Below are 26,809 nucleotides of genomic sequence, written 5' to 3'. Positions count from 1 at the left end.
TGTTAATCATGGCCCAAACCAAGAGCTTAGCTTTAACTCATCTGGCCTGGGCAATTCAAACCCTTCAGGATTTGGGTTTCTAGATCAACACAGAGAAGTCAGTGGCGCCCCCTTCGCAATGTATAGAATTCTTAGGTTTTCAGGTAGATTCTGTGCAGGCCCAACTCAAGTTGCCATTGTTGAAACGGTCCTCGATCAAGAAAGAGTTACGGAAAGCCCTTGCCTCTCCGACTATATCATTACGGATTTTAACCCGGCTATTGGGGCTTCTTGCTTCGTCAGTTCAGGCAATCTGTCTGGGTTCGTTACATTATCGAGCCGTTCAGCGCCTGAAGATCATGCATCTCCGCAAAGGTCTGGCTTATACAGAGCAGATTCTGTTGTCGGAAGAAGCCAAGATGGATATTGCATGGTGGCTGGGTCACATGGAAGCGTGGAACAGCAGGGCCATTTTTGCATCCTCGCCAGAGATTGTGACAGAATCAGATGCCAGTCAGTGGGGTTGGGGAGCCACTGTGTAGACGGGAGGACGGTGGTCCTCGGAGGAATTGGATCTTCACATAAATTGTTTGAAGTTGCTAGCGGGAGCCTTTGCGATCCGCTTGCTATCTCCAGCCACGGCCAGTTGTTGCATTCTGTTGCGGATGGACAACATTTCAGCAGTGAGATACATAAACCAACTGGGTGGGACCAGATCTCGTATTCGGACAGAGACTGCCAAAGACTTTTGGCATTATTGTCTACAGAACCAAATTAATGTGATAGCAGAATACATTCCGGGCTGCTCCAATGTGGTAGCGGATTGGAATTCTCACTTTCTGAGGGACAGCAGCGATTGGAAATTCCACCAATTGATTTTTCAGAGTCTAACGGAGCGATGGAGTTCATGCTCGATAGACCATTTTGCAACCCGACTCAATTCCCAACTTCCTCACTTTTTCAGTTGGAGGCAGACCCTTTAGCGATGGACTCGGATGATTTCCTTCAGGACATGTATATGCCTTTCCCCCTTTTTCAGTAATTCAGAAGGTCCTAGCACAAGTCAAGCGGCAATTGGCCAGGATCATTTTAGTGACACCACTCTGGAAGACTCAGGCTTGGTTTCAAGTTGCGATGTCTCTATCCTGTGCACCACAGTTCTAATTCCATTGTTTCCATTGTTGCTCCTGGACCCATTGAGGCTTCCTCATCCTCTGATAATACAGGGCCACTTAACTCCCATGGCACTAAGACTTTCGGGAGACGTCAGCAAATGCCAGGTGTTTCAGGAGAAGCTATGTTCTTCCTTTCCCAATCCTGGGCTCACTCCACCCACAAACGTTATGAAGCCTCTTGGAAGAGATGGGTGGGTTGGTGCAGTGAACGGTGTATTGATCCTTTGGGGGCCCAAATTTCCATTGAGTGCAAATTTTCTTCAGGATTAGCGACTCAAGGTCTTGCCTATAGAACCATTACCAATTTCAGATCGGCAATTTCAGCATGTCATCCACACACAGACGGTAAACCTGTTGGTGAACACCCTTTGATCTCTATTCGTGGTATTCTGATGGTTAAACCTCCACAAGCACAATATTCGGTTCTTAGGGATGTGGATGTCGTCCTGCGTTTTATCAGATCTTGGTTGTGTAATGAGGATTTGTCACGTAAGCAATTGTCTGCCAAGCTTACGGTCCTCCTCTGCCTTATTTCATGTAGACGTGTCTCAGACGTGAGAGCTCTGGATTTGACAGGTAGAGTATTTACTCCTTCCGGAGTTTCATTCATGGTCTCTAGACGTAAAAAGACTGCATCTAAATGTATTACTTATCCAGCTTTTCCCCACAGTCAGAAGTTGTGTGTTGTACAATGTTTGAAAGCTTATGAGAGTTGTACGCAAGAATTTAACAGAGATATAGGAGGTCAACTGTTGATTGCTCTGCAAAAACCACATGGTCCAGCATCATCAGCTACTTTAGCTAGATGAGTTAAATGGCTTTTGGGGGAAGCTGGTATAGACACTTCTGTGTTTGGTGCTCATTCAGTTCGTGGAGCTATGGCCTCCAAATCTTTTGCAGCTGGTTCTAGATTAGAGGATATCATGGCTGCGGCAGATTGGTCATCAGATAATACATTTAAAGTGTTTTATCATAAACCTATTGTTGGTATAGCGTCAACAGTGGTGGATGGGCTAGCATAATCCGAAGCCTCCGGTCCTGCCATAGAATACAAAAATTTCTAGCTATTGCGTCAAGAATTTTCAATTCTATTAAGGACACGGAGGCGAGGATTATCCCACCCTTAATGATGATGTTGCTAATTTTATTGTATATCAAATGTTGGAAGACTTGTATTTTATGATGAACATATGTATATAACTTTCAAGTTTTTTTCCCTCCCTTATGACTTATTCATTACCAAATAGTATTATTAGTCCATTTCTTTCATTCATAGATTCCGCTAATAAAGGAGGTTGATGGAACAGTCCCATGACGATTCGTAGCAATGCCGATGTTGGTTTTTGTTGGAAAGCTCGTTCAGCTGCAAGTTGCCATATGTTGAGAAGAGGATTTTGGTTTGGTGCAAAGAAAGAGGAAGGACATTTGTTATGGTGACTGTTATAGAGGAGAGCAAGCCTGGGATTGGTCAGGCTTGACTACAGGTGCTCTTGGGATTTTTTTTTTTTTTTTTAAGTTTTTTGGCTGCTGTTTAATGGACATTAAAGAAAGAGAAGCATAATCCTCGCCTCCGTTTCCTTAATAGAATTGAAAATTCTTGACGCAATTGCTAGAATTTGTTTTATTCTATGTCAGAACCGGAGGCTTCTTATTATGCTTTTCCTTCTTTGCTGTTTATTACAAGTAGAAAACACAGCAGCCAATCAGAACATTGTTTTTAAATAAAGACTACATTTCCCATAGTCAAAATGTCATGTCCACTGTGCCAATGACGGGACTAGTCCCATAAATGCTCGAACTGGCGCCATATTCCTCCTGTTTCTTTGCCTAGCGGTGAAACTGTATCTTGAAATGAGCAAACTTCTGACCACGTTCTATCAAGTTGAATCAGAATGACTTTACAATCATCCCTGCCCCCTCCACCTAACCGCCCCCCTGTTGCCATTAATGTGGCCCCGTCACACTACAGACCAAACCCTGTAGCCCCTCGGAAAACGTTTGTAAGCACCCACGGTTTACCGCATCCGTCCTCAGCACATGAAATGCTACATAGTATGTTGCTGAGTCCTGTTTTTCTTCAGGCGGCTGGCCCTTTCGCGAAGTGTCACCTCCGAGGCCCAATCAGAAGAGACCTGGGCGGGGTCACCAGGCAGATTCTCGAAGCAGCTGGTCTGTTCTTGACATGACAGGCCATTGAGCTTATCAGAGAACCTTCAAGAAACGCCCAGAACCCGCGAGAAGCTCTGCATGCTCGGCCAATCAGATGAGGGGCGTGTCCATGTAAATGACTAAGTCGGAGCACTAGTGGAAAGCTGCGGATGCCTCGATACGGTCACCCCATCTGCGCATGCGCCGGTCTTACTCCCACCTGAGCCGACGTGACAGGTTCCAGAAAGAACGAGAAGAGGCGCGACCCTGTCTTAATATAACACCAGAGGTGCTGCCATCACTAGAAACAAAGGGACCCAATCATGTTTTCCTTTGCAAACGGTTGTTTTCCAGAAATACCGTTAATCTGAGAAACGGGTGTAAATTATTCTGAATGCACATCACACTGTTATATCCAGCCCTAGATTTCACCACACCACAGTGCATTCTGGGACATGTAGTCATAATGTAAAATATGATAGGCCTAATGCCTTTCGTACGCCAATATGTTCGTAGGAGTTATGTTCAGGACTATATGTGAAAGATATTTCTTGCATTGAAGGCACTGGTGTAATTTTAATATAGCGCCTTATGTTTCGGATCAGGTCGCACAGATGCCTCTGCCCGAGGCACTCGTCCAACATGGCCCATCCTGGAGCACCACGAGGCTTTAGTCCCTTTTCTGTTTTGCTCGCCTGTGTAGTGACGTCAGGATTCTAACTCGGTCTGATTGGTTGTTAGGGTCCCCAGATTGTGGCGCTTGTGCTGGCGAGCGCTAGAAGGTTCTCGGCCGAAGAGACATCGGGAACATTCGGGAATGAAGTCGAAGGGAGGGTGGCTGGGCACGCAGTGATTGGTTGGTCTCGCACGAGCCCTTTCGCAGACAGAGTATAAATACATTGCGCTGCCCGTCAGCTGTCATTACTCAGAGAAGTACACCGCGGAGAGGGAGCGAGACTTCTTTCAGCCACCGGACAGGGAGGCGACTGCAGCGCAAGTGGAGTGCCTGTAGCCGAGAGATCGACACGCAGAAGAGCACATCTCGCACAGACGTCTGCCCGGGTGCACTTGTTGAAGACATTCGGCTGTTGACAAAAGAAGGATTTACAAGGGAGAGGGTGAAGCATCTTCAAGCGGGGCTATACTCGGGCAGCACTGCAGAAGATGTCTGCACCTAAAGGAGTCGCCATTGGCATCGACCTGGGCACCACCTACTCCTGTGTGGGAGTCTTCCAGCATGGCAAGGTGGAGATCATCGCCAACGACCAGGGCAACCGCACCACCCCCAGCTATGTGGCCTTCACAGACACTGAGAGGCTCATTGGAGACGCTGCCAAGAACCAGGTGTCCCTCAACCCCCAGAACACCGTCTTTGATGCCAAGAGACTGATTGGCAGGAAGTTTAATGACACAGTGGTGCAGGCTGACATGAAGCACTGGCCCTTCAAAGTGGTGAGCGATGGTGGCAAGCCCAAGGTGCAGGTGGAGTACAAAGGGGAGAACAAGACTTTCTCCCCTGAAGAGGTGTCTTCCATGGTGCTGATCAAAATGAAGGAGACCGCTGAAGCATACCTGGGCCACCCAGTCTCAAATGCTGTCATCACTGTGCCTGCTTATTTCAATGACTCTCAGAGGCAGGCTACTAAAGATGCTGGGGTTATTGCTGGTCTGAATGTGCTGAGGATCGTCAATGAGCCCACAGCAGCAGCCATCGCCTATGGTCTGGACAAGAGTGGCAGCGGAGAACGCAATGTCCTGATCTTTGACCTTGGTGGAGGGACCTTTGATGTCTCCATTCTAACAATTGATGATGGCATCTTTGAAGTGAAGGCTACAGCTGGAGACACCCACCTGGGAGGTGAAGACTTTGACAGCCGAATGGTCAATCATTTCATTGAGGAATTCAAGAGAAAGCACAAGAAGTACATCAGCTACAACAAGAGGGCAGTTCGGAGGCTGAGAACTGCTTGTGAGCGAGCCAAGAGAACCCTGTCTTCCAGCACTCAGGCTAGCATTGAGATTGACTCCCTTTTCGAAGGCATTGATTTCTACACTTCCATCACCAGAGCACGCTTTGAGGAGTTGTGTGCTGACCTCTTCAGAGGGACCCTTGAACCTGTGGAGAAGGCTTTGAGGGATGCCAAATTGGACAAAGCTCAGATCCATGAAATTGTGCTAGTTGGAGGATCCACCCGCATCCCTAAAATCCAAAAACTGCTGCAGGACTTTTTCAATGGCAGAGAACTGAACAAAAGCATCAACCCAGACGAGGCTGTTGCCTACGGTGCAGCTGTGCAAGCTGCCATCCTGATGGGTGACAAGTCTGAGAATGTGCAGGACCTGCTTCTCCTAGATGTAGCACCGCTCTCACTGGGTCTCGAGACAGCAGGTGGTGTGATGACTGTCCTCATAAAACGCAACTCCACCATCCCAACTAAGCAAACCCAGATCTTCACCACCTACTCTGATAACCAGCCTGGTGTCCTGATCCAAGTTTATGAGGGTGAAAGAGCAATGACCAAGGACAACAGTCTTCTTGGGAAATTTGAGCTGAGTGGAATCCCACCTGCCCCTCGTGGTGTGCCACAGATAGAGGTGACTTTTGACATCGATGCCAATGGTATCTTGAATGTCTCTGCTGTGGACAAGAGTTCAGGCAAACAGAACAAGATAACTATCACCAATGACAAAGGTCGGCTGAGCAAAGAGGAGATTGAGAGGATGGTGCAGGAGGCTGAGAGGTACAAAGCAGATGATGAAGCCCAGAGAGAGAAGGTCTCTGCAAAGAACACACTGGAGTCCTACGCTTTCAACATGAAGAGCACAGTGGAGGGTGACAATCTTAAAGACAAGATCAGCGAAGATGACCGGAAAAAGATTGTGGACAAATGTAATCAGACCATTTCCTGGATGGAGAACAACCAGATGGCAGAGAAGGAAGAGTATGAGCACCAGCAGAAAGAGCTGGAGAAAGTCTGTAATTCCATCATCACCAAACTTTACCAGGGCGAGATGCCCGGGGGAATGCCTAGTGGGAGCTGCGGAGCTCAGGCCCGCCAAGGGAGCTCCAGCACTGGACCTACTATTGAGGAGGTGGATTAATGGCGGACAGTAATATATTATTTCCATGTCCCTTCCACAGAAGTGGATTCATGATGGACTGTAACATACTATTCTCATGGACCCACCACTGAACAGGTGGATGAAACATGGACAGTAATGGACTAAAAAAACGTTTTTTTTACAGATTCTTACGGGTCATTCAGAGGTTTCTACGACCAAATGTATTGATTAAGTCTATGCCTTTTCCATCTTTTTAATCTGTAGGTAATGGGTTAATGTTATACTAAAGACATTTGACTTGCAGCACCATTTGATATTGACTGCTTGAGTGTACATACAACAACTATAATGTTTTATTTTTGTAATAAAATGACTGAACTCGTCATGTCCATGTTGCTTTTCATTTAATTTAGAGTGTATTTGTGAATAAAGGCCTTGTACCGAAGTTTGTATGATGTGTGCCTTGGGTTGTGTTTGGGGGAAGATCGCGGGTTTAATACCAGGTTACAATATGTATTGAGGGGGTACAGACCTGAAGACCTGACACTATAAGTCCAGTGCTTTGCACGGTACAAAAACAACTTCACAAATAATTTTTTTGCTGTGTGTACGTGTATCAGAACGAAGCCTGAAATAAGAAAATGGCACTCACCATGTGAAGAGGTGGATGAGTTTTGAGTACTTGATGATGGACGGGGACCCAAAGAAATGTAAATGGGGTGAAGCTCCCACAATTCGTGGGACCAATGCTGTAATGACACGTCCTATTGTGAGTGTTGCTGTGTAGTCGTCGTTACAGTTCTATGTGTGACGTGTTGTCATGCAGTACTGGGTAAAGAACCTGAGACAATTAAGCTCATATAAAACTATCTCGTATCAATAGAACGATCAGAGATGAAAGTGGAATCGGTAAAGGAGGGGCTCTGATGAACTAAGCAGGGAATGAATTAAAGAGGTGTTTGGGTATGGGGGTCATACATGTGTGAAGAAGAGGTGTAAAAAAGCAGAGAGGGGGCAAGGTACGAAGGGGTGTTGGGGGACCACCCAGAGAGGACAGAAGGACGGGGTGTAGGAAACACAGAGACAACACAAGGAAGGGTGATCAGAAAGCAGCAGGTGGGGTTGTGGTGTAACTAGGGTTTGGGGATTGGTATCACTGGCTGGTGTTTGAAATACAGGTGGGCTGAGCGGGGTGGTGGGAGGGGGGCAGGTTAACCAGGTGATATAGGGACAGATTCCAAGCCGGAGTAGTAGAGAGTAGGCTCAAGAGTAGAGCAGACGGTGTAACATGGAGACCAGAGTGCGCAGGGAGGAGAGGGGAAGCATCAGTGTAAACTGAGCATCAGTGAGCGAACAAGGGAGAAGAGACGAAGGAGTATAAGAAAAGAAGAGAGGGCTCCGGAGGAGTACAGGCAGGAAGTGAGGGCTACAGTTGAAGGGTGGGTGAGAGCACGAGAAGTGTTGTAGAAGGCCCTGAGAGTGCAAGGAGGAGAGAGGGATGCAAAGCAGGGAGGGAGTGACAAGGGGGTGGAGGGGAGGACCCAGAGAGTGCAAGAAGGAGAGAGGGATGCACAGCAGGGAGGGAGTGGCAAGGGGATAGGGCGGTGGGAGAAGGACCCAGAGAGTACAAGGAGGAGAGAGGGAGGAACAGCAGGGAGGGAGTGACAAGGCGGTGGGGGGAAGGACCTAGAGACTGCAAGGAGGAGAGAGGGAGGCAAAGCAGGGAGGGAGTGTTCAGGGGGGGGGGGGTTAGCAAGTGCAAGGAGGAGAGAGGGAGTGAAACGGGGGGGGGGGGAGATGGACCCAGAGAGTGCAAGGATGAGAGAGGGAGGCACAGCAGGGAGGGAGTGACAAGTGGGGGGGAGGGGGGAACCCAGAGAGTGCAAGGAGGAGAGAGGGATGCACAACAGGGAGGGAGTGACAAGTGGGGGGGGGGGAGGACCCAGAGAGTGCAAGGAGGAGAGAGGGATGCACAGCAGGGAGGGAGTGACAAGGGGGTGGGGGGGTTGAAGGACCCAGAGAGTGCAAGGAGGAGAGAGGGAGGCACAGCAGGGAGGGAGGGACAAGGGGATGGGGCGGGGGGGAGAAGGACCCTGAGAGTGAAAGGAGAGAGGGATGCACAACAGGGGGGGAGGACCCAGAGAGTACAAGGAGGAGAGAGGGAGGCACAGCAGGGAGGGAGTGACAAGGGGGTGGGGGGGAAGGACCTAGAGAGTGCAAGGAGGAGAGAGGGAGGCAAAGCAGGGAGAAAGTGACAAGGGGGTGGCGGGGAGTGCAAGGAGGAGAGAGGGAGGCACAGCAGGGAGGGAGTGACAAGGGGGTGGTGGGGTTATAAGACCCAGAGAGGGCACAGAGGAGAGACGGAGGCACAGCAGGGAGGGAGTGACAAGGGGGGGAAGGACCCAGAGAGTGCAAGGAGGAGAGAGGGAGGCACAGCAGGTAGGGAGTGACAAGGGGGTGGGGGTAGAATGACCCAGAGAGTGCAAGGAGAGAGGGAGGCACAGCAGGGAGGGAGTGGCAAGGGGTGGGGGGAGGAAGGACCCAGAGAGTGCAAGGAGGAGAGAGGGAGGCATAGCAGGGAGGGAGTGACAAGGGGGTGGGGGGAGAAGGAACCAGAGAGTGCAAGGAGGAGAGAGGGAGGACACAGCAGGGAGAAAGTGACAAGGGGGGGCAGAGAGTGCAAGGAGGAGAGAGGGAGGCACAGCAGGGAGGCAGTGACAAGGGGGTGGGGGGTTGAAAGACCCAGAGAGGGCAATGAGAAGAGAGGGAGGCACAGCAGGGAGGGAGTGACAAGGGGGGGAAGGACCCAGAAAGTGCAAGGAGGTGAGAGGGAGGCACAGCAGGGAGGGAGTGACAAGGGGGTGGGGGAGAAGGGCCCAGATAGTGCAAGGAGGATAGAGGGAGGCATAGCAGGGAGGGAGTGACAAGGGGGTGGGGGGAGAAGGACCCAGAGATTGCCATTTACCATTTACCATTTATTTAATTGTTATTAGCCTATCCGGCCTTAACAATAATCACACAATAGATATCAATCCCTCGAACTCAATAAAAATCACATTAAATAAAACATCTCAATAAAAGGAACTATGCTTGAATTTTTGATTTAACATGTGCCAAAATGTATCCAATTTACCATGCATTATCGTAAAACCTGATTTGACCATAATTTACATAAAAACTTAACTTATTCTAGAAAAACATTATGAGTCTAATATTTAAAATGTCTTATTATGGGACGAGTCATTTGGGGCCTTGCATTGCCTTCCAGCCATTTAATAAAAGCCCAAGGCCTAACCCAGTTTACACTACCCTGCACCGATTTCCCAAGCTAAATAGGTACGGGATAACATAGGCTATTGTGCCTGTGTCAACTGTAGGTGCATTGATAGACGTAATTTCCATGCTTCCAAGATATAGGTTGAGACCTTTGTCACAATGTATTTCTCATCTGAACGCATACATAGCGCTTCCGCCTCCTTGCACTTCCTAACTCCGGAAGTTCTGAAAAGTGGACGAAGGTACAATTTACGGAGTCTGAGCGTAAAGTGGCATAGTAAAAGGAAGTGGGAAAGTGTTTCCGGACCACCATGAAGGCATGGACAACATTCTAAACTACTCGGAGGAGCGGATTGCCATCTGTTGACCACCGCTGTCACTGGTAGTGTGCCCATACGGAATTTAAAGTAGAGAGCCCTTTTTTCCTCCGGATAAATACTGTCTATGAATAATGCTGGTTTAAGCTCTTGGTTAAACAAAATATACCGCTTGAATAAAGGGCTAAATGACTCGCACATAATCTCTGTCTTTCGCTCCCAATATGCCTTTTTTATGACAGCTAGACTAGGCCTTCCGATTTTTTCTGGATGGAGCCAAAAGTCATCCTGGCCGATAGCAGCCAGGATAGTTGAGATATGTTTGAACCAGGGCAGTTTCCGATGGTTTTGCAGCTTCATGATATCCTTAAGTACGTCTCTGAATGGTTTAAGAGCCTCTTTTGTCCAAATACGGATCCAGTATCTTACTGGAGCCAGAGCGATGTAGTCCTCAACCTTTCTCATCTGTAGATCAATTCTTATTGCGTTCATTGGTGTAGCATTACCTAGACAAAGTAATTGGCGTAAAAAAATTTTCTCGGTTACTTGTATTGATGGAATCTTTCTGAATCCCCAGATCTCTGCGCTGTAAAGTGCTGCGGCTCTTGCTTTTGTTTTGTATGCAAGCAGTGCGGAGCTCACGGAGTGATTGCCTGTAGCCTTTGCAAATCTGAGTACTGCTCCGGCTTGTTGGGCCAAGGAAATTCTGCTTTTGTAGATTTGTGGTTTCCATGTCTGTTTTTCATCTAATCTGCAGCCCAGGTAATCATAGGTGGCCACTCGGGCCAAAGGCTTATTATTTACCCTAAAAGTCGATTGCAACGTCTGTTTTTGGTTGAGAATCATAAACTTTGTTTTCCCCTCATTGATTACCATGCTCCTTGAGGTACAGAAAGATTTGAAGCCCCTAAGTAGACCATGCATTGCTATCTCTGTTCTTGCCAGTAATACGGCGTCATCAGCAAAGAGCAAGATAGGTATACTTTCATTGGCTAGTTTTGGCACGTCCAGATTTAATTCCTTCAAAACTTGACTTACTTTATTTATATAACAATTGAATAAGGTTGGGGCCAAAACGCAGCCTTGTTTTACACCTCGCTCAATTGGAATTTTGGCCGTATAATCATTTCTCGTAGAATATCTGACCCTGGCAGTGTTTCCTGTATGCAATAGAATTAGCAGCCTTAAGATTTTTCCCTGTATGCCCATGTCCGACAATAGCTGCCATAATGTTTGGCGATTTACGCTGTCGAAGGCTGTTTGGAGATCCACAAAGACCAGGTATAATGGACAGTTTTTAAGGGTGGCGTATTTAGCACAGATCATGTTTAGCTTAAAAAGTTGGTCTGTTGTACTTTGGCCTCTCCTAAAACCAGCTTGGTGTGTTGATATTAAATCTCCGTCCTCTAGCCATTGGTCTAGACGCGACTGAATCAATTTGGCAAAAATCTTTCCAACACTATCAAGCAGTGAGATAGGTCTATAATTGCTCACCATGTCCCGAAGCCCTTTTTTGTGAATTGGAACGATTATTGATTCCTTCCAAGAAGGAGGGATTACCTCGTAATGCCAAACACTGTTGAATAGACGGGCTAGAGCAGGTAACCATAACGTTAGCTGGTTACGGTAAGCATCTGAAGGGATGCCATCTGGGCCTGCAGCCTTATGCGGCTTTTGAAGGAGGATAACTTGTTTAATCTCTCTTTCACTGAATTCCGGTATTAACTTCATTGCATGTGGAATGACGTGGGCTACTTGCGTGGAATTTGTGCTGGAAAATTCGTTAGAGACTAGTGCATTCTGGGTTCCGTTTACCGATCTAAAAAGACAATTTGAAGATGCTGCATGGGTCTTTTGAAGAGGAAATACTTTGCTTAATCTTTGATTTCTGCCTCCCAGCCCTTGAGTGAGGATGTTTGGGTTAATGGTCATCCCTGGTTCTGTCTTGGCCACTTCCTGATACAAGGCAGTAAAGTGCTTTACCCAAAGTTGAGGGTTAATATTCAGTTCTAGGTTTTTCGGGGGGCCTTCGCATCCCCACCTGACTATCTCCCAAAACTTTTTGGGGTACCCTGCCGTTATTGCTTGCAGTAAAGTTTTCCAAAGTTTATGTGGAAATATCTTCCTTTTGTATCTTAATAATTTTTTGTACTGTTGCCTACATCCATGAAAATGTTGCTCGTTGGAATCATTCAAGTGCCGGTTCTTCAGTGCTTGTGATAAGGTCTTTTTTAGCTTTAAACACTCTTCATCGAACCAGCCCTCCATCATTTTAGGATTGATTTGAGGATGCTTGATCTTTTCCTTTTTTGTTTGCAGTAGCAAATTATTAAAGTTATGCAGGAGGGGTATAGCGTCATTATCTGATGGGTTTAAGAACGTGCTAAGTAATGACAACCAGGTTTGGCTGGGAACACTCATATAAGGTTCATCCTCATTTGACCTTAATATGTTTTTCCTGTTTGGTCTCATAGTTATTGTTAGGCTATTTCTGTTGAATGGAGACTCCGCCTTCCCTGGGCTCGCGTCCGGATGGACTATCTCCATTAGCAGTGGGTCGTGATCACTCTCGATTCTGTCCCTTATTTCCATATCGATGACATAATGCCAGGCTTCGATGTTTATTGCCATATAGTCAATTATGCTTTGCCTTTTTCCAGTTCGAAAGGTAGATTTAAAGGTTTTATCTGACTTTGTTCTCCCATTTAATGTGCGAAGTCCTCCTTCTATTAATGCTTCAAAGATTAATTCTCCTTTCTTGGAGTCATTACAACGTTGGATAAGAAGAGATTGCAAGGAGGAGAGGGAGATGCACAGCAGGGAGGGAGTGACAAGGGGGCGGGAGAAGGAGGAGAGAGGGAGGCACAATAGGGGGGGAGGGGGGAGGACCCAGAGAGTGCAAGGAGGCGAGAGGGAGGCACAGCAGGGAGGGAGTGACGGGGGCAGAAAGTGCAAGGAGGAGAGAGGGAGGCACAGCAGGGAGGGAGTGACAAGGGGTTGGGGGGAAGGAAGGACCCAGAGAGTGCAAGGAGGAGGGGAGGCATAGCAGGGAGGGAGTGACAAAGGGGTGGGGGGAGAAGGACCCAGAGAGTGCAAGGAGGAGAGAGAGATGCACAGCAGGGAGGGAGTGACAAGGGGGCGGGAGGACCCAGAGAGTGCAAGGAGGAGAGAGGGAGGCACAATAGGGGGGGGGGGAGGACCCAGAGAATGCAAGGATGAGAGAGGGAGGCACAGCAGGGAGGGAGTGACGGGAGGGCAGAGAGTGCAAGGAGGAGAGAGGGATGCACAGCAGGGAGGGAGTGAACAAAGGTCAGCCTGACAGACACTCTTCACTTTCAGCTCAGACAGCCAGGAGTGAGACATGCGTGATTTGTGCAGACCCCTGCCTGCCTGAGCTGAAGTTTGCTGGGCTGAGGAGGTCACAGCTCCTGTGGGCGTGACCTCCTCGGCTCAGCAAAGGTGCCTCAAGGCCCTCCCCTGGGTGACGAGGAAAGCGTCACCCATTGACTTCGACCTGGGCGCTTCAGGTTTAAGCCCTGAAGCGCCCAGGGCGAGTGTCAATCAGTGACAGTTCGTCACAGAGTGAGGTGGAGTCAGCATTCTCACTGACCCCATCCCACTCTGACGAGGCTGGGACTGCTGCCTTCCCTCATTGGCTGACCTAAGGTCAGCCAATGAGGGAAGGCAGCAGTCCCAACCATCCTGGGACCTCGAGGCTGAAGGTAAGTGTGTGTGTGTGTGTGTGATGTTTTAAAATTAATGTTTGGTGCATGCATGCATGTGCGAATGTTGTGAGTGTTGTTAATGGATGTGCGTGTGTGTGTGATCTTTTAAAATGAATGTTTGGTGCGTGTGTGCATGTTTGAATGTTATGAGTGTAGTTAATGGATGTGCGTGTGTCTGTGTGTGAAAGAACGAGTGTGTGTGCTTCCCGCCCGCCCCCATCCCTCCTAAAGCTTCCGGACACCACTGGTAACGTCAGTAATGGCAACTGTGTGTGTTATGGCAGTGCCCGTCTAATTGGCAGTGCACAAGGCGTGCCTGGCATCGATTGTTTCATTTCCTGATTCACCAGTGGCGAAGCTAAAGTTTTGGTGCAGTAAGTCGGTGATTCTGACGGGGCGTGAGAGTGGAAGGGCTGTAATGCACTTATATTGGGTGTGAAGTGCTGAAGGGTTTATGTGAATCCAAGGGCAGACTCTCTGGCCCAACCCCTCCCTGCCCAGCAGCCCAGGGGAGGACAGCGGACCCGACAGCTGCCTATATACAGGGAGCCGGGGCAGAACTTGAGCCTAGAGCTGGCATCCAAAAGAGAGCACTGTAGGAAAGTACCATCTTGCCTGGCATGTTTCCCCCATTTTTCACATGTATGTAAGTTTGTTTTTGTCTGTCTCACTGGGATCCTGCTAGCCAGGACCCCAGTGCTCATAGTTTGTGGCCTGAATGTGTGTACCAGTGTAGAGACTAACTGTGTCACTGAGGCTCTGCTAACCAGAACCTCAGTGCATATGCTCTCTCTGCCTTTAAAATTGCCACTATAGGCTAGTGACCATTTTCACCAATTCTAATTGGCACACTGGAACACCCTTATAATTCCCTAGTATATGATACCTAGGTACCCAGGGTATTGGGGTTCCAGGAGATCCCTATGGGCTGCATCATTTATTTCGCCACCCATAGGGAGCTCAGACAAATCTTACACAGGACTGCCACTGCAGCCTGAGTGAAATAACGCACACGTTATTTAATAGCCATTTTACACTGCACTAAAGTAACTTATAAGTCACATATACATATATGTCTTAACTTCACTTAGTGAAGGTTAGGTGCAAAGTTACTAAGTGTGAGGGCACCCTGGCACTAGCCAAGGTGCCCCCAATTAGGTTAGGGCAATTTCCCCGGACTATGTGAGTGCAGGGACACCATTACCAGCATGCACTACATGTAGGTCAATACCTATATGTAGCTTCATAATGGTAACTCCGAATATGGCCATGTAACATGTCTAAGATCATGGAATTGTCCCCCCATGCCAAATCTGGTATTGGGGTACCAATCCCATGCATCCCCGGGGATCCCGGGTACTGCCAAAGCAGCTCTCTGGGGTTTTCTCTGCAGCTACCGCTGCTGCCAACCCACCGAGACAGGGTTCTGCCCTCCTGGGGTCTGGGCAGCCCAGTCCCAGGAAGGCAGATCAAAGAATTTCCTTAGAGAGAGGGTGTTAGACCCTCTCCCTTTGGAAATAGGTGTTAAGGGCTGGGGAGGAGTAGCCTCCCCAGCCTCTGGAAATGCTTTGAAGGGCACAGATGGTGCTCTCCTTGCATAAGCCAGTCTACACCGGTTCAGGGAACCCCCAGTCCCTCCTCTGGCACGAAACTGGACAAAGGAAAGGGGAGTGACCACTCCCCTGTCCATCACCACCCCAGGGGTGGTGCCCAGAACTCTTCCAGTGTGTCCCAGACCTCTGCCATCTTGAATCCAGAGGTGTGAGGGCACAATGGAGGCCTCTGAGTTGCCAGTGCCAGCAGGTGACGTCAGAGACCCCTCCCGATAGGTGCTTACCTCACTAGGTGGCCAATTCTCCTCTGAGGGCTATTTAGGGTCTCTCCAGTGGGCTTTGCCTCAGATAACGGCTTGCAAGAATTCACCAGAGTTCCTCTGCATCTCCCTCTTTGACTTCTGCCAAGGATCGACCGCTGACTGCTCCAGGACGCCTGCAAAACCACAACAAAGTAGCAAGAAGACTACAAGGGACACTGTAGCACCTAATCCTGCTGGCTTTCTCGACTGTTTCCTGGTGGTGCATGCTCTGAGGGCTGTCTGCCTTCACCCTGCACTGGAAGCCAAGAAGAAATCTACAGTGGGTCGACAGAATCTTCCCCCTGCTCCAGGAGGCACCAAACTTCAGCGTCACTGGTACTCTGGGACCCCTCTCATCCTGACGAGCGTGGCCCCTGGAACACAGGTGGTAAACCCAAGTGACCCAGACTGTCTAGTGGTCCAACTGTCCAAATTTGTAGGAGGTGAGTCCTTGCCTCCCCTCTCCAGACAGTAATCCTGTGCACCGCGTGAACTGCAGCTGCTAGGGTTTCTGTGCACTTTTGCAAGGAATCCTTCATGCATAGCCTAGCCCAGGTTCCCAGCTCGCCGTCCTGCATTGCTGAGCTCACTTAGTTGACCTCTGGCTTCGTGGGACCCTCTTTTGTAGTGTTGAGACGACCGCCGTGCTCAGTTTTCTTGAACCCGTGTTCAAGGACTTTTGCGGGTGCTGCCTTCTTGTGCGTGGGCTCTCTGTGTTGCTGAGGGCCCCCTCTGTCTCCTCTCCCAAGTGGCGACAGCCTGGTCCTTCCTGGGCCCGGCAGGACCCTTTTTCTTCAACTGTGACCTTTGCAGCCCACTATCCCTCCTTCTCCAGAAGATTCCCCTTTGGAGGAAGAGGAATCCTCTCCCTGTGCAGAACCTACACCTGATGAACTAGCAGCAGACACTGCTGAGCTTTTGGGTGCAGGGGGGCCTGCTAGGGAAGAGCTGAATGTGGCACAGCAGACCTGTCCCACACTAGAGAGTTTAAGACAGCAAGCTGTCAAACAGCAGAATGGGCATATCACTGATAACCATAAAGTCTATTGGAAAGATAACGTCCTCTACACTGAGTCAAGGGACCCTAAACCTGGAGCTGCCAGGAGATTGGTCATCTCTTTGCAGTATAGGGAGTTTCTTCTGACTTTGGCTCATGATATTCCTTTGGCTGGGCATTTGGGCCAGAGTAAAACTTGGGACAGACTTGTTCCATTGTTTCACTGACCTCATATGTCAGGGGACACTAAGGAGTTTTGTCGTTCCTGTGTGACCTGCCAAGCCAGTGGCAAGACTGGTGGCACTCCAAAGGCCCCCTTAATTCCACTTTCTGTGGTTGGGGTGCCATTTGAAAGGGTAGGGGTGACATAGTTGGTCCCCTTAAACCTCCAACAGCTTCAGGCAATAGGTTTATCCTTGTGGAAGTGGACCATGCCACTAGGTATCCCAAAGCTATTCCCTTAAGGACCACTACAGCTCCTGCAGTGGCAAAAGCCCTCCTGGGAATATTTTCCAGAGTGGGTTTCCCTAGGGAAGTGGTGTCAGACAGAGGTAGTAACTTCATGTCTGCATACCTCAAAGCTATGTGGAAGGAGTGTCGTGTAACTTACAAGTTCACTACTCCTCATCATCCACAAACAAATGGTCTGGTTGGGAGGTTTGATCAAACTCTCAAAGGCACGATATTGGGACTCCCTGAAAAACTCAGAAGGAGATGGGATGTCCTGTTGCCATGCCACCTTTTTGCTTACAGAGAAGTACCCCAAATTGACTGGGCTTCAGCCCCTTTGAACTCCTCTTTGGGCACCCTGTAAGAAGTCCCCTTGCTCTTGTGAAGGAGGGTTGGGAACAACCTTTAAAAGCTCCCAAGCAAGACATTGTGGATTATGTACTTGGCCTAAGATCCAGGATGGCTGAGTACATGAACAAGCCACTAAAAACCTTCAGGCCAGCCAAGAGCTCCAAGAGCAATGGCATGACCAGATGGCTGTCCTGACCCAGTACCACCCAGGACAGAAGGTGTGGGTATTGGAGCCTGTGGCCCCAAGAGCACACCAGGACAAATGGAGTGGACCCCATCTCGTAGTAGAAAAGAAAGGTGAGGCCACCTATTTGGTAGACCTAGGTACTGCCAAGAGTCCCCTTAGGTTGCTCCATGTCAATCGCCTAAAACCTTATTATGGCAGGGCTGACTAAACACTGCTCATGGCAACTGATGAGGGGCAGGAAGAAGAGAGTGACCCTCTCCCTGACCTTTTCTCCACCACTGAAGCTGATGGCTTAGTGGAGGGAGTTGTGCTTGCAGATTGCTTTACTGCTGAGCAGAAGGACAACTGCATAAATCTCTTAGATCTATTTTCTGACCTCTTCTCACTGATCCCAGGTACAACTAACTGGTGTGAGCACACAATCGATACCGGGGACAGTTTGCCTGTCAAAAGTAAGATTTATAGGCAGCCTGACCATGTCAGAGATTGCATTAAAGAAGAGGTACAGAAAATGTTAGATCTGGGAGTGATTGAGCCTTCTGAAAGTCCCTGGGCTAGCCCAGTGGTGCTTATCCCCAAACCGCATAGTAAAGATGGTAAAAAGGAGATCAGGTTTTGTGTTGACTATAGGGGTCTCAATCAAGTAACCAAAACTGATGCTCACCCTATACCCAGGGCAGATGAGCTAATAGATACACTGGCTTCTACCAAGTATCTAAGCACTTTTGACTTAATTGCAGGGTATTGGCAGATCAAGTTGTCAGAAGATGCAAGACCTAAAACAGCATATTCAACCATTGGAGGGCACTATCAGTTCACTGTTATGCCCTTTGGATTGAAAAATGCACATGCCACTTTTCAGAGGTTGGTGAATACAGTCCTGAAAGGATTGGAAGCCTTTAGTGCAGCATATCTAGATGATGTAGCTGTCTTTAGCTCCACCGGGGATGATCACCTGGTCCACCTGTGGAAAGTTTTGGAGGCCCTGCAAAAGGCAGGTCTCACTATCAAGGCTTCAAAGAGCCAGATAGGGCAGGGGAAAGTGGTTTATCTGGGCCACCTGGTGTGCGGGGAACAGATTGCACCACTGCAGGGGAAGATCCAAACCATTATGGAATGGGCTCCCCGTACAACTCAAACCCAGGTGAGAGCCTTCTTAGGCCTCACAGGGTACTATAGGAGGTTCATAAAGAATTATGGCAATATACCTTCCCCTCTTAATGACCTCACCAGCAAAAAGATGCCTAAAAAGGTATTGTGGACAGGTAGCTGTCAAAAGGCTTTTGATGAGCTCAAACAGGCCATGTGCTCTACACCTGTCCTAAAAAGCCCTTGTTACTCCAAACATTTCATAGTCCAGACTGATGCTTCTGAATTAGGGGTAGGGCAGTTCACTGAGGGCCAGGGTCAACCTGTTGCTTTTATCAGCAGGAGGTTGACCCTTAGAGAAAAGTGTTGGTCTGCCCTAGAGAGGGAGGCCTTTGCTGTGGTCTGGGTCCTGAAAAAGGTGAGACCATACCTGTTTGGTACTCACTTTATTGTTCAGACAGACCACCAACCTCTATTATGGCTTAAACAAATGAAAGGTGAAAACCCTAAATTGTTGAGGTGGTCCATCTCCCTACAGGGAATGGACTATACAGTGGAACATAGACCTTGGAGTACCCACTTCAATGCTGATGGACTCTCCAGATATTTCCACTTAGACAATGAAGACTCATCAGAGCAAGGTTAGCCTTATTGTCCCTCGTTTTGGGGGGGGTTGTGAAGGAAAGTACCATTTTGCCTGGCATGTTACCCCCTTTTTTACATGTATGTCAGTTTGTTTTTGCCTGTCTCACTGGGATACTGTTCGCCAGGACCCCGGTGCTCATTGTTTGTGGCCTGAATGTGTGTACCTGTGTAGTGACTAACTGTGTCACTGAGGCTCTGCTAATCAGAACCTCAGTGCCTATGCTCTCTCTGCCTTTAGAACTGTCACTATAGGCTAGTGACCATTTTCACCTATTCTAATTGGCACCCTGAAACACCCTTATAATTCCCTAGTATATGGTACCCAGGTTATTGGGGTTCCCGGAGATCCCTATGAACTGCACCATTTCTTTTGCCACCCATAGGGAGCTCAGACAAATCGTACACAGGACTGCCACTGCAGCCTGAGTGAAATAACGCACACGTTATATCACAGCCATTTTACACTGCACTTAAGTAACTTATATGTCACCTATATGTCTAACCTTCACTTATTGAAGGTTAGGTGCAAAATTACTAAGTGTAAGGGTACCCTGGCACAAGCAAAGGTGCCCCCACATAGTTCAGGGCAATTTCCCCAGACATTGTAAGTTCGAGGACACCATTACATGCGTGCACTACATATAGGTCAAGACCTATATGTTGCTTCACAATGGTAACTCTTAATATGGCCATGTAACATGTCTAAGATCATGGAATTGTCCCCCCATGCCAAATCTGGTATTGGGGTGATAATCCCATGCATCCCCAGGGCTCCACTTTGGACCCTGGGTACTGCCAAACCAGCTCTCTGGGGTTTTCTCTGCAGCCAAGTCCCAGGAAGGCACAACAAAGGATTTCCTCTGAGAGAGGGTGTTACACCCTCTCCATTTGGAAATAGGTGTTAAAGGCTGGGGAGGGGTATCCTCTCCCAGCCTCTGGAAATGCTTTGAAGGGCACAGATGGTGCCCTCCTTGCATAAGCCAGTCTACACCGGTTTAGGGAACCACCAGAACCTGCTCTGGCGCGAAACTGGACAAAGGAAAGGGGAGTGACCACTCCCTTGTCCATCACCACCCCAGGAGTGGTGCCCAGAGCTCCTCCAGTGTGTCCCAGACCTCTGCCATCTTGAATCCAGAGGTGTGAGGGCACTCTGGAGGCCTCTGAGTGGCCAGTGCCAGCAGGTGACATCAGAGACCCCTCCTGATAGGTGCTTACCTCACTAGGTGGTCAATCCTCCTCTGAGGGCTATTTAGGGTCGCACCAGTGGGCTTTTCCTCAGATAACGACTTGCAAGAATTCACCAGGGTTCCTCTGCATCTCCCTCTTCGACTTCTGCCAAGGATCAACCGCTGACTGCTCCAGGACGGCTGCAAAACTGCACCAAAGTAGCAAGAAGACTACCAGCGACAATGTAGCGCCTAATCCTGCCGGCTTGCTTGACTGTTTCCTGGTGGTGCATGCTCTGAGGGCTGTCTGCCTTCACCCTGCACTGGAAGCCAAGAAGAAATCTGCTGTGTGTCGACGGAATCTTCCCCCCTGCTCCAGCAGGCACCAAACTTCAGCGTCACCAGTACTCTGGGACCCCTCTCATCCTGACGAGCGTGGCCCCTGGAACACAGATGGTGGACCCAAGTGACTCAGACTGTCCAGTGGTCCAACTATCCAAATTTGCAGGAGTTCAGTCCTTGCCTCCCCTCTCCAGACAGAAATCCTGGGCACTGCAAGAACTGCAGCTGCTAGGGGTTCTGTGCACTTTTCCAAGGAATCCTTCGTGCACAGCCAAGCCCAGGTCCCCAGCACTCCATCCTGCATTGCTCAACTCCCTGAGTTGACCTCCGGCTTCGTGGGACTGTCTTTTGTAGTGTTGAGATGACCGCTGTGCTCAGTCTACTTGAACCCGTGTTCAAGGACTTCTGCGGGTGCTACCTTCATGTGCTCGGGCTCTCTACGTTGCTGAGGGCCCCCCTCTGCCTCCTCTCCCAAGTGGCGACATCCTGGTCCTTCTCCTGGGCCCGGGCAGCACCCTTTGTCTTCAACCGCGACCTTTGCAGCTAGCAAGGCTTCTTTGCAGTCTTTTGCCAAAGAAACAACTCTGCATCCTTCAGCACTCCGTGGGACATCATCTGCACGAATGACAAGTTCCTAGCACCTTTCATTGTTGCAGAATCTTCAGCTTCTTCCATCCGGAGGCAGCCATTTTGCGCCTTCATCCAGGGTTTAGTGGGCTCCTCCCCCCTCCCCCAGACACTTTCACGACTCTTGGACTTGGTCCCCTTCCTTTGCAGGTCCTCAGGTCCAGGAATCTGTCTTCAGTGATTTGCAGTCTAATGTGGTCTTTGCAAAATCCTCTATCACGAGTCTAGTGTGTTTCTGGGGAAACAGTAGTACTTTACTACTATTTTCCAGGGTCTTGGGGTGGGGTATCTTGGACACCCTTAGTGTTATCTAACACTCCCAGCGACCCTCTACACACTACACTAGCCTAGGGGTCCATTCATGGTTCGCATTTCACTTTCTTAGTATATGGTTTGTGTTGCCCCTAGGCCTATTGCTTCCTATTGTATTCTACAGTGTTTGCACTACTTTCTGACTGTTTTACTCACCTGATTTTGGTTTGTGTGTATATTTTGTGTATTTCACTTACCTCCTAAGGGAGTATATTCTCTGAAATATTTTTGCCACATTGTCACTAAAATAATGTACCTTTATTTTTAGTAACCCTGAGTATTGTGTTTCTTCTGATATAGTACCTATATAAGTGGTATAGTAGGAGCTTTGCATGTCTCCTAGTTCAGTCTAAGCTGCTTTGCTATAGCTACCTCTAACAGCCTAAGCTGCTAGAACCCCTCTAATCTACTAATAAGGGATAACTGGACCTGGCACAAGGTGTAAGTACCATCAGGTACCCACTATAAGCCAGGCCAGCCTGCTACAAACGCCAATTGTGCGATGTCCACAGAACGAGGAAAGTCATTTCTAATGTGCATTGACCCCAAGTAAGCGGAGCCTGCTCCTACTGACCAAGGATCTATTGCTAATGGGATTGTTTTTGGAGACATGTTCGTGAAGGACCTGGGGAAATATGTCTCTACTTTTTAAACTCTAGACAAAGCCCACACGTCAATGAAAAGAATGTTCAGTGGGGGCCTTTTTACCAGGGTCGGACGCTATCGGGGTTGAGCGTCAGGCCGAGGCTTTTACCAGACCTCCCACAACTACGCCCCTAGAGGCCGAGGCTATTATCAGGCTTTTTCACGATTCTATCCATCCAGGGCCAGAAGAGGCTGAGGTCATGGTTTAGAGGAAAAGGAGCTGAATGCAGTACAGATCCTTCTGGTTCAGGTGTGGATTATTCATTTTACAGCGGTAACCCTTGGCAGGAGGTTGGAGAGTCATGGTTAAAATTGGGAGCACATAACACAAGACCATTGGGTTCTACAGATGGTGCGGGGTTACAGACTAGAGTTTTATTCCACCCCGTTTCAAAATTATCCTCCTCTGTCTCTCCTTTTTTCCCAACAAGAGAGTACTTTAATAGATGCGGAAGTCGGAGAACTTCTCCGCAAACAAGCGATAGTCCTTTCAAGTCCACATCTAAACGGCTTTGCAAGCACTATTTTCTTGGTGCAAAAGAAAGGAGGAGGTTTTCGTCTGGTACTAAATTTAAAAGATTTCAATTCTTGGATAGTTTATCGTCATTTCAAAATGGAGGCTATCCATTTATTACGAGATCTTCTACAGGAAGGAAATTGGTTAGTGCACCTAGACCTAAAGAACGCATATCTAACAGTACCAATTTTTTGTCCGCACCGAAATTTTCTTCAATTTCTCTGGAGAAACCAATGGTATGAGTTCAAAGTTCTCCCTTTTGGTCTGTCCTCGGTCCCTTGGTGTTTCACCAAGCTGCTTCGGCCTGGCCTGTAGCACAGTTCCTTTGCGAAAAAGGCGTTCGTCTCATCATTTATCTCGACAACATGTTAATCATGGCCCAAACCAAGAGCTTAGCTTTAACTCATCTGGCCTGGGCAATTCAAACCCTTCAGGATTTGGGTTTCTAGATCAACACAGAGAAGTCAGTGGCGCCCTCTTCGCAATGTATAGAATTCTTAGGTTTTCAGGTAGATTCTGTGCAGGCCCAACTCAAGTTGCCATTGTTGAAACGGTCCTCGATCAAGAAAGAGTTACGGAAAGCCCTTGCCTCTCCGACTATATCATTACGGATTTTAACCCGGCTATTGGGGCTTCTTGCTTCGTCAGTTCAGGCAATCTGTCTGGGTTCGTTACATTATCGAGCCGTTCAGCGCCTGAAGATCATGCATCTCCGTAAAGGTCTGGCTTATACAGAGCAGATTCTGTTGTCGGAAGAAGCCAAGATGGATATTGCATGGTGGCTGGGTCACATGGAAGCGTGGAACAGCAGGGCCATTTTTGCATCCTCGCCAGAGATTGTGACAGAATCAGATGCCAGTCAGTGGGGTTGGGGAGCCACTGTGTAGACGGGAGGACGGTGGTCCTCGGAGGAATTGGATCTTCACATAAATTGTTTGAAGTTGCTAGCGGGAGCCTTTGCGATCCGCTTGCTATCTCCAGCCACGGCCAGTTGTTGCATTCTGTTGCGGATGGACAACATTTCAGCAGTGAGATACATAAACCAACTGGGTGGGACCAGATCTCGTATTCGGACAGAGACTGCCAAAGACTTTTGGCATTATTGTCTACAGAACCAAATTAATGTGATAGCAGAATACATTCCGGGCTGCTCCAATGTGGTAGCGGATTGGAATTCTCACTTTCTGAGGGACAGCAGCGATTGGAAATTCCACCAATTGATTTTTCAGAGTCTAACGGAGCGATGGAGTTCATGCTCGATAGACCATTTTGCAACCCGACTCAATTCCCAACTTCCTCACTTTTTCAGTTGGAGGCAGACCCTTTAGCGATGGACTCGGATGATTTCCTTCAGGACATGTATATGCCTTTCCCCCTTTTTCAGTAATTCAGAAGGTCCTAGCACAAGTCAAGTGGCAATTGGCCAGGATCATTTTAGTGACACCACTCTGGAAGACTCAGGCTTGGTTTCAAGTTGCGATGTCTCTATCCTGTGCACCACAGTTCTAATTCCATTGTTTCCATTGTTGCTTCTGGACCCATTGAGGCTTCCTCATCCTCTGATAATACAGGGCCACTTAACTCCCATGGCACTAAGACTTTCGGGAGACGTCAGCAAATGCCAGGTGTTTCAGGAGAAGCTATGTTCTTCCTTTCCCAATCCTGGGCTCACTCCACCCACAAACGTTATGAAGCCTCTTGGAAGAGATGGGTGGGTTGGTGCAGTGAACGGTGTATTGATCCTTTGGGGGCCCAAATTTCCATTGAGTGCAAATTTTCTTCAGGATTAGCGACTCAAGGTCTTGCCTATAGAACCATTACCAATTTCAGATCGGCAATTTCAGCATGTCATCCACACACAGACAGTAAACCTGTTGGTGAACACCCTTTGATCTCTATTCGTGGTATTCTGATGGTTAAACCTCCACAAGCACAATATTCGGTTCTTAGGGATGTGGATGTCGTCCTGCGTTTTATCAGATCTTGGTTGTGTAATGAGGATTTGTCACGTAAGCAATTGTCTGCCAAGCTTACGGTCCTCCTCTGCCTTATTTCATGTAGACGTGTCTCAGACGTGAGAGCTCTGGATTTGACAGGTAGAGTATTTACTCCTTCCGGAGTTTCATTCATGGTCTCTAGACGTAAAAAGACTGCATCTAAATGTATTACTTATCCAGCTTTTCCCCACAGTCAGAAGTTGTGTGTTGTACAATGTTTGAAAGCTTATGAGAGTTGTACGCAAGAATTTAACAGAGATATAGGAGGTCAACTGTTGATTGCTCTGCAAAAACCACATGGTCCAGCATCATCAGCTACTTTAGCTAGATGAGTTAAATGGCTTTTGGGGGAAGCTGGTATAGACACTTCTGTGTTTGGTGCTCATTCAGTTCGTGGAGCTATGGCCTCCAAATCTTTTGCAGCTTGTTCTAGATTAGAGGATATCATGGCTGCGGCAGATTGGTCATCAGATAATACATTTAAAGTGTTTTATCATAAACCTATTGTTGGTATAGCGTCAACAGTGGTGGATGGGCTAGCATAATCCGAAGCCTCCGGTCCTGCCATAGAATACAAAAATTTCTAGCTATTGCGTCAAGAATTTTCAATTCTATTAAGGACACGGAGGCGAGGATTATCCCACCCTTAATGATGATGTTGCTAATTTTATTGTATATCAAATGTTGGAAGACTTGTATTTTATGATGAACATATGTATATAACTTTCAAGTTTTTTTCCCTCCCTTATGACTTATTCATTACCAAATAGTATTATTAGTCCATTTCTTTCATTCATAGATTCCGCTAATAAAGGAGGTTGATGGAACAGTCCCATGACGATTCGTAGCAATGCCGATGTTGGTTTTTGTTGGAAAGCTCGTTCAGCTGCAAGTTGCCATATGTTGAGAAGAGGATTTTGGTTTGGTGCAAAGAAAGAGGAAGGACATTTGTTATGGTGACTGTTATAGAGGAGAGCAAGCCTGGGATTGGTCAGGCTTGACTACAGGTGCTCTTGGGAATTTTTTTTTTTTTTGTAAGTTTTTTGGCTGCTGTTTAATGGCCATTAAAGAAAGAGAAGCATAATCCTCGCCTCCGTTTCCTTAATAGAATTGAAAATTCTTGACGCAATTGCTAGAATTTGTTTTATTCTATGTCAGAACCGGAGGCTTCTTATTATACTTTTCCTTCTTTGCTGTTTATTACAAGTAGAAAACACAGCATCCAATCAGAACATTTTTTTTTTTAAATGAAGACTACATTTCCCATAGTCAAAATGTCATGTCCACTGTGCCAATGACGGGACTAGTCCCATAAATGCTCGAACTGGCGCCATATTCCTCCTCTTTCTTTCACTAGCGGTGAAACTGTATCTTGAAATGAGCAAACTTCTGACCACGTTCTATCAAGTTGAATCAGAATGACTTTACAATCATCCCTGCCCCCTCCACCTAACCGCCCCCCTGTTGCCATTAATGTGGCCCCGTCACACTACAGACCAAACCCTGTAGCCCCTCGGAAAACGTTTGTAAGCACCCACGGTTTACCGCATCCGTCCTCAGCACATGAAATGCTACATAGTATGTTGCTGAGTCCTGTTTTTCTTCAGGCGGCTGGCCCTTTCGCGAAGTGTCACCTCCGAGGCCCAATCAGAAGAGACCTGGGCGGGGTCACCAGGCAGATTCTCGAAGCAGCTGGTCTGTTCTTGACATGACAGGCCATTGAGCTTATCAGAGAACCTTCAAGAAACGCCCAGAACCCGCGAGAAGCTCTGCATGCTCGGCCAATCAGATGAGGGGCGTGTCCATGTAAATGACTAAGTCGGAGCACTAGTGGAAAGCTGCGGATGCCTCGATACGGTCACCCCATCTGCGCATGCGCCGGTCTTACTCCCACCTGAGCCGACGTGACAGGTTCCAGAAAGAACGAGAAGAGGCGCGACCCTGTC

At 48.1% G+C, this 26,809-nt stretch overlaps 1 protein-coding gene across 1 annotated transcript; it reads left to right on the top strand.

Annotated features, from left to right (window-relative positions):
• Positions 1–4,143: 4,143 nt before the first annotated feature.
• LOC138301388 (heat shock 70 kDa protein-like) lies at positions 4,144–6,750 on the top strand. Its single transcript, XM_069241825.1, has one exon. It carries the CDS (start codon positions 4,467–4,469, stop codon positions 6,402–6,404), a length of 1,938 nt encoding a protein of 645 aa, XP_069097926.1. The 5' UTR covers positions 4,144–4,466; the 3' UTR covers positions 6,405–6,750.
• Positions 6,751–26,809: the final 20,059 nt, after the last annotated feature.

The sequence above is a fragment of the Pleurodeles waltl genome, chromosome 6 (genome assembly GCF_031143425.1).
Source record: "Pleurodeles waltl isolate 20211129_DDA chromosome 6, aPleWal1.hap1.20221129, whole genome shotgun sequence".
Classification (NCBI taxonomy): domain Eukaryota; kingdom Metazoa; phylum Chordata; class Amphibia; order Caudata; family Salamandridae; genus Pleurodeles; species Pleurodeles waltl.
The sequence above is the reverse complement of the archived record's forward strand: the minus strand, read 5'-3'. Positions and strand labels throughout refer to the sequence as shown.

Excerpts from the sequence above, each read along its gene's own strand:
- LOC138301388 (XM_069241825.1), top strand. The coding sequence starts at position 4,467 with ATGTCTGCACCTAAAGGAGTCGCCATTGGCATCGACCTGGGCACCACC.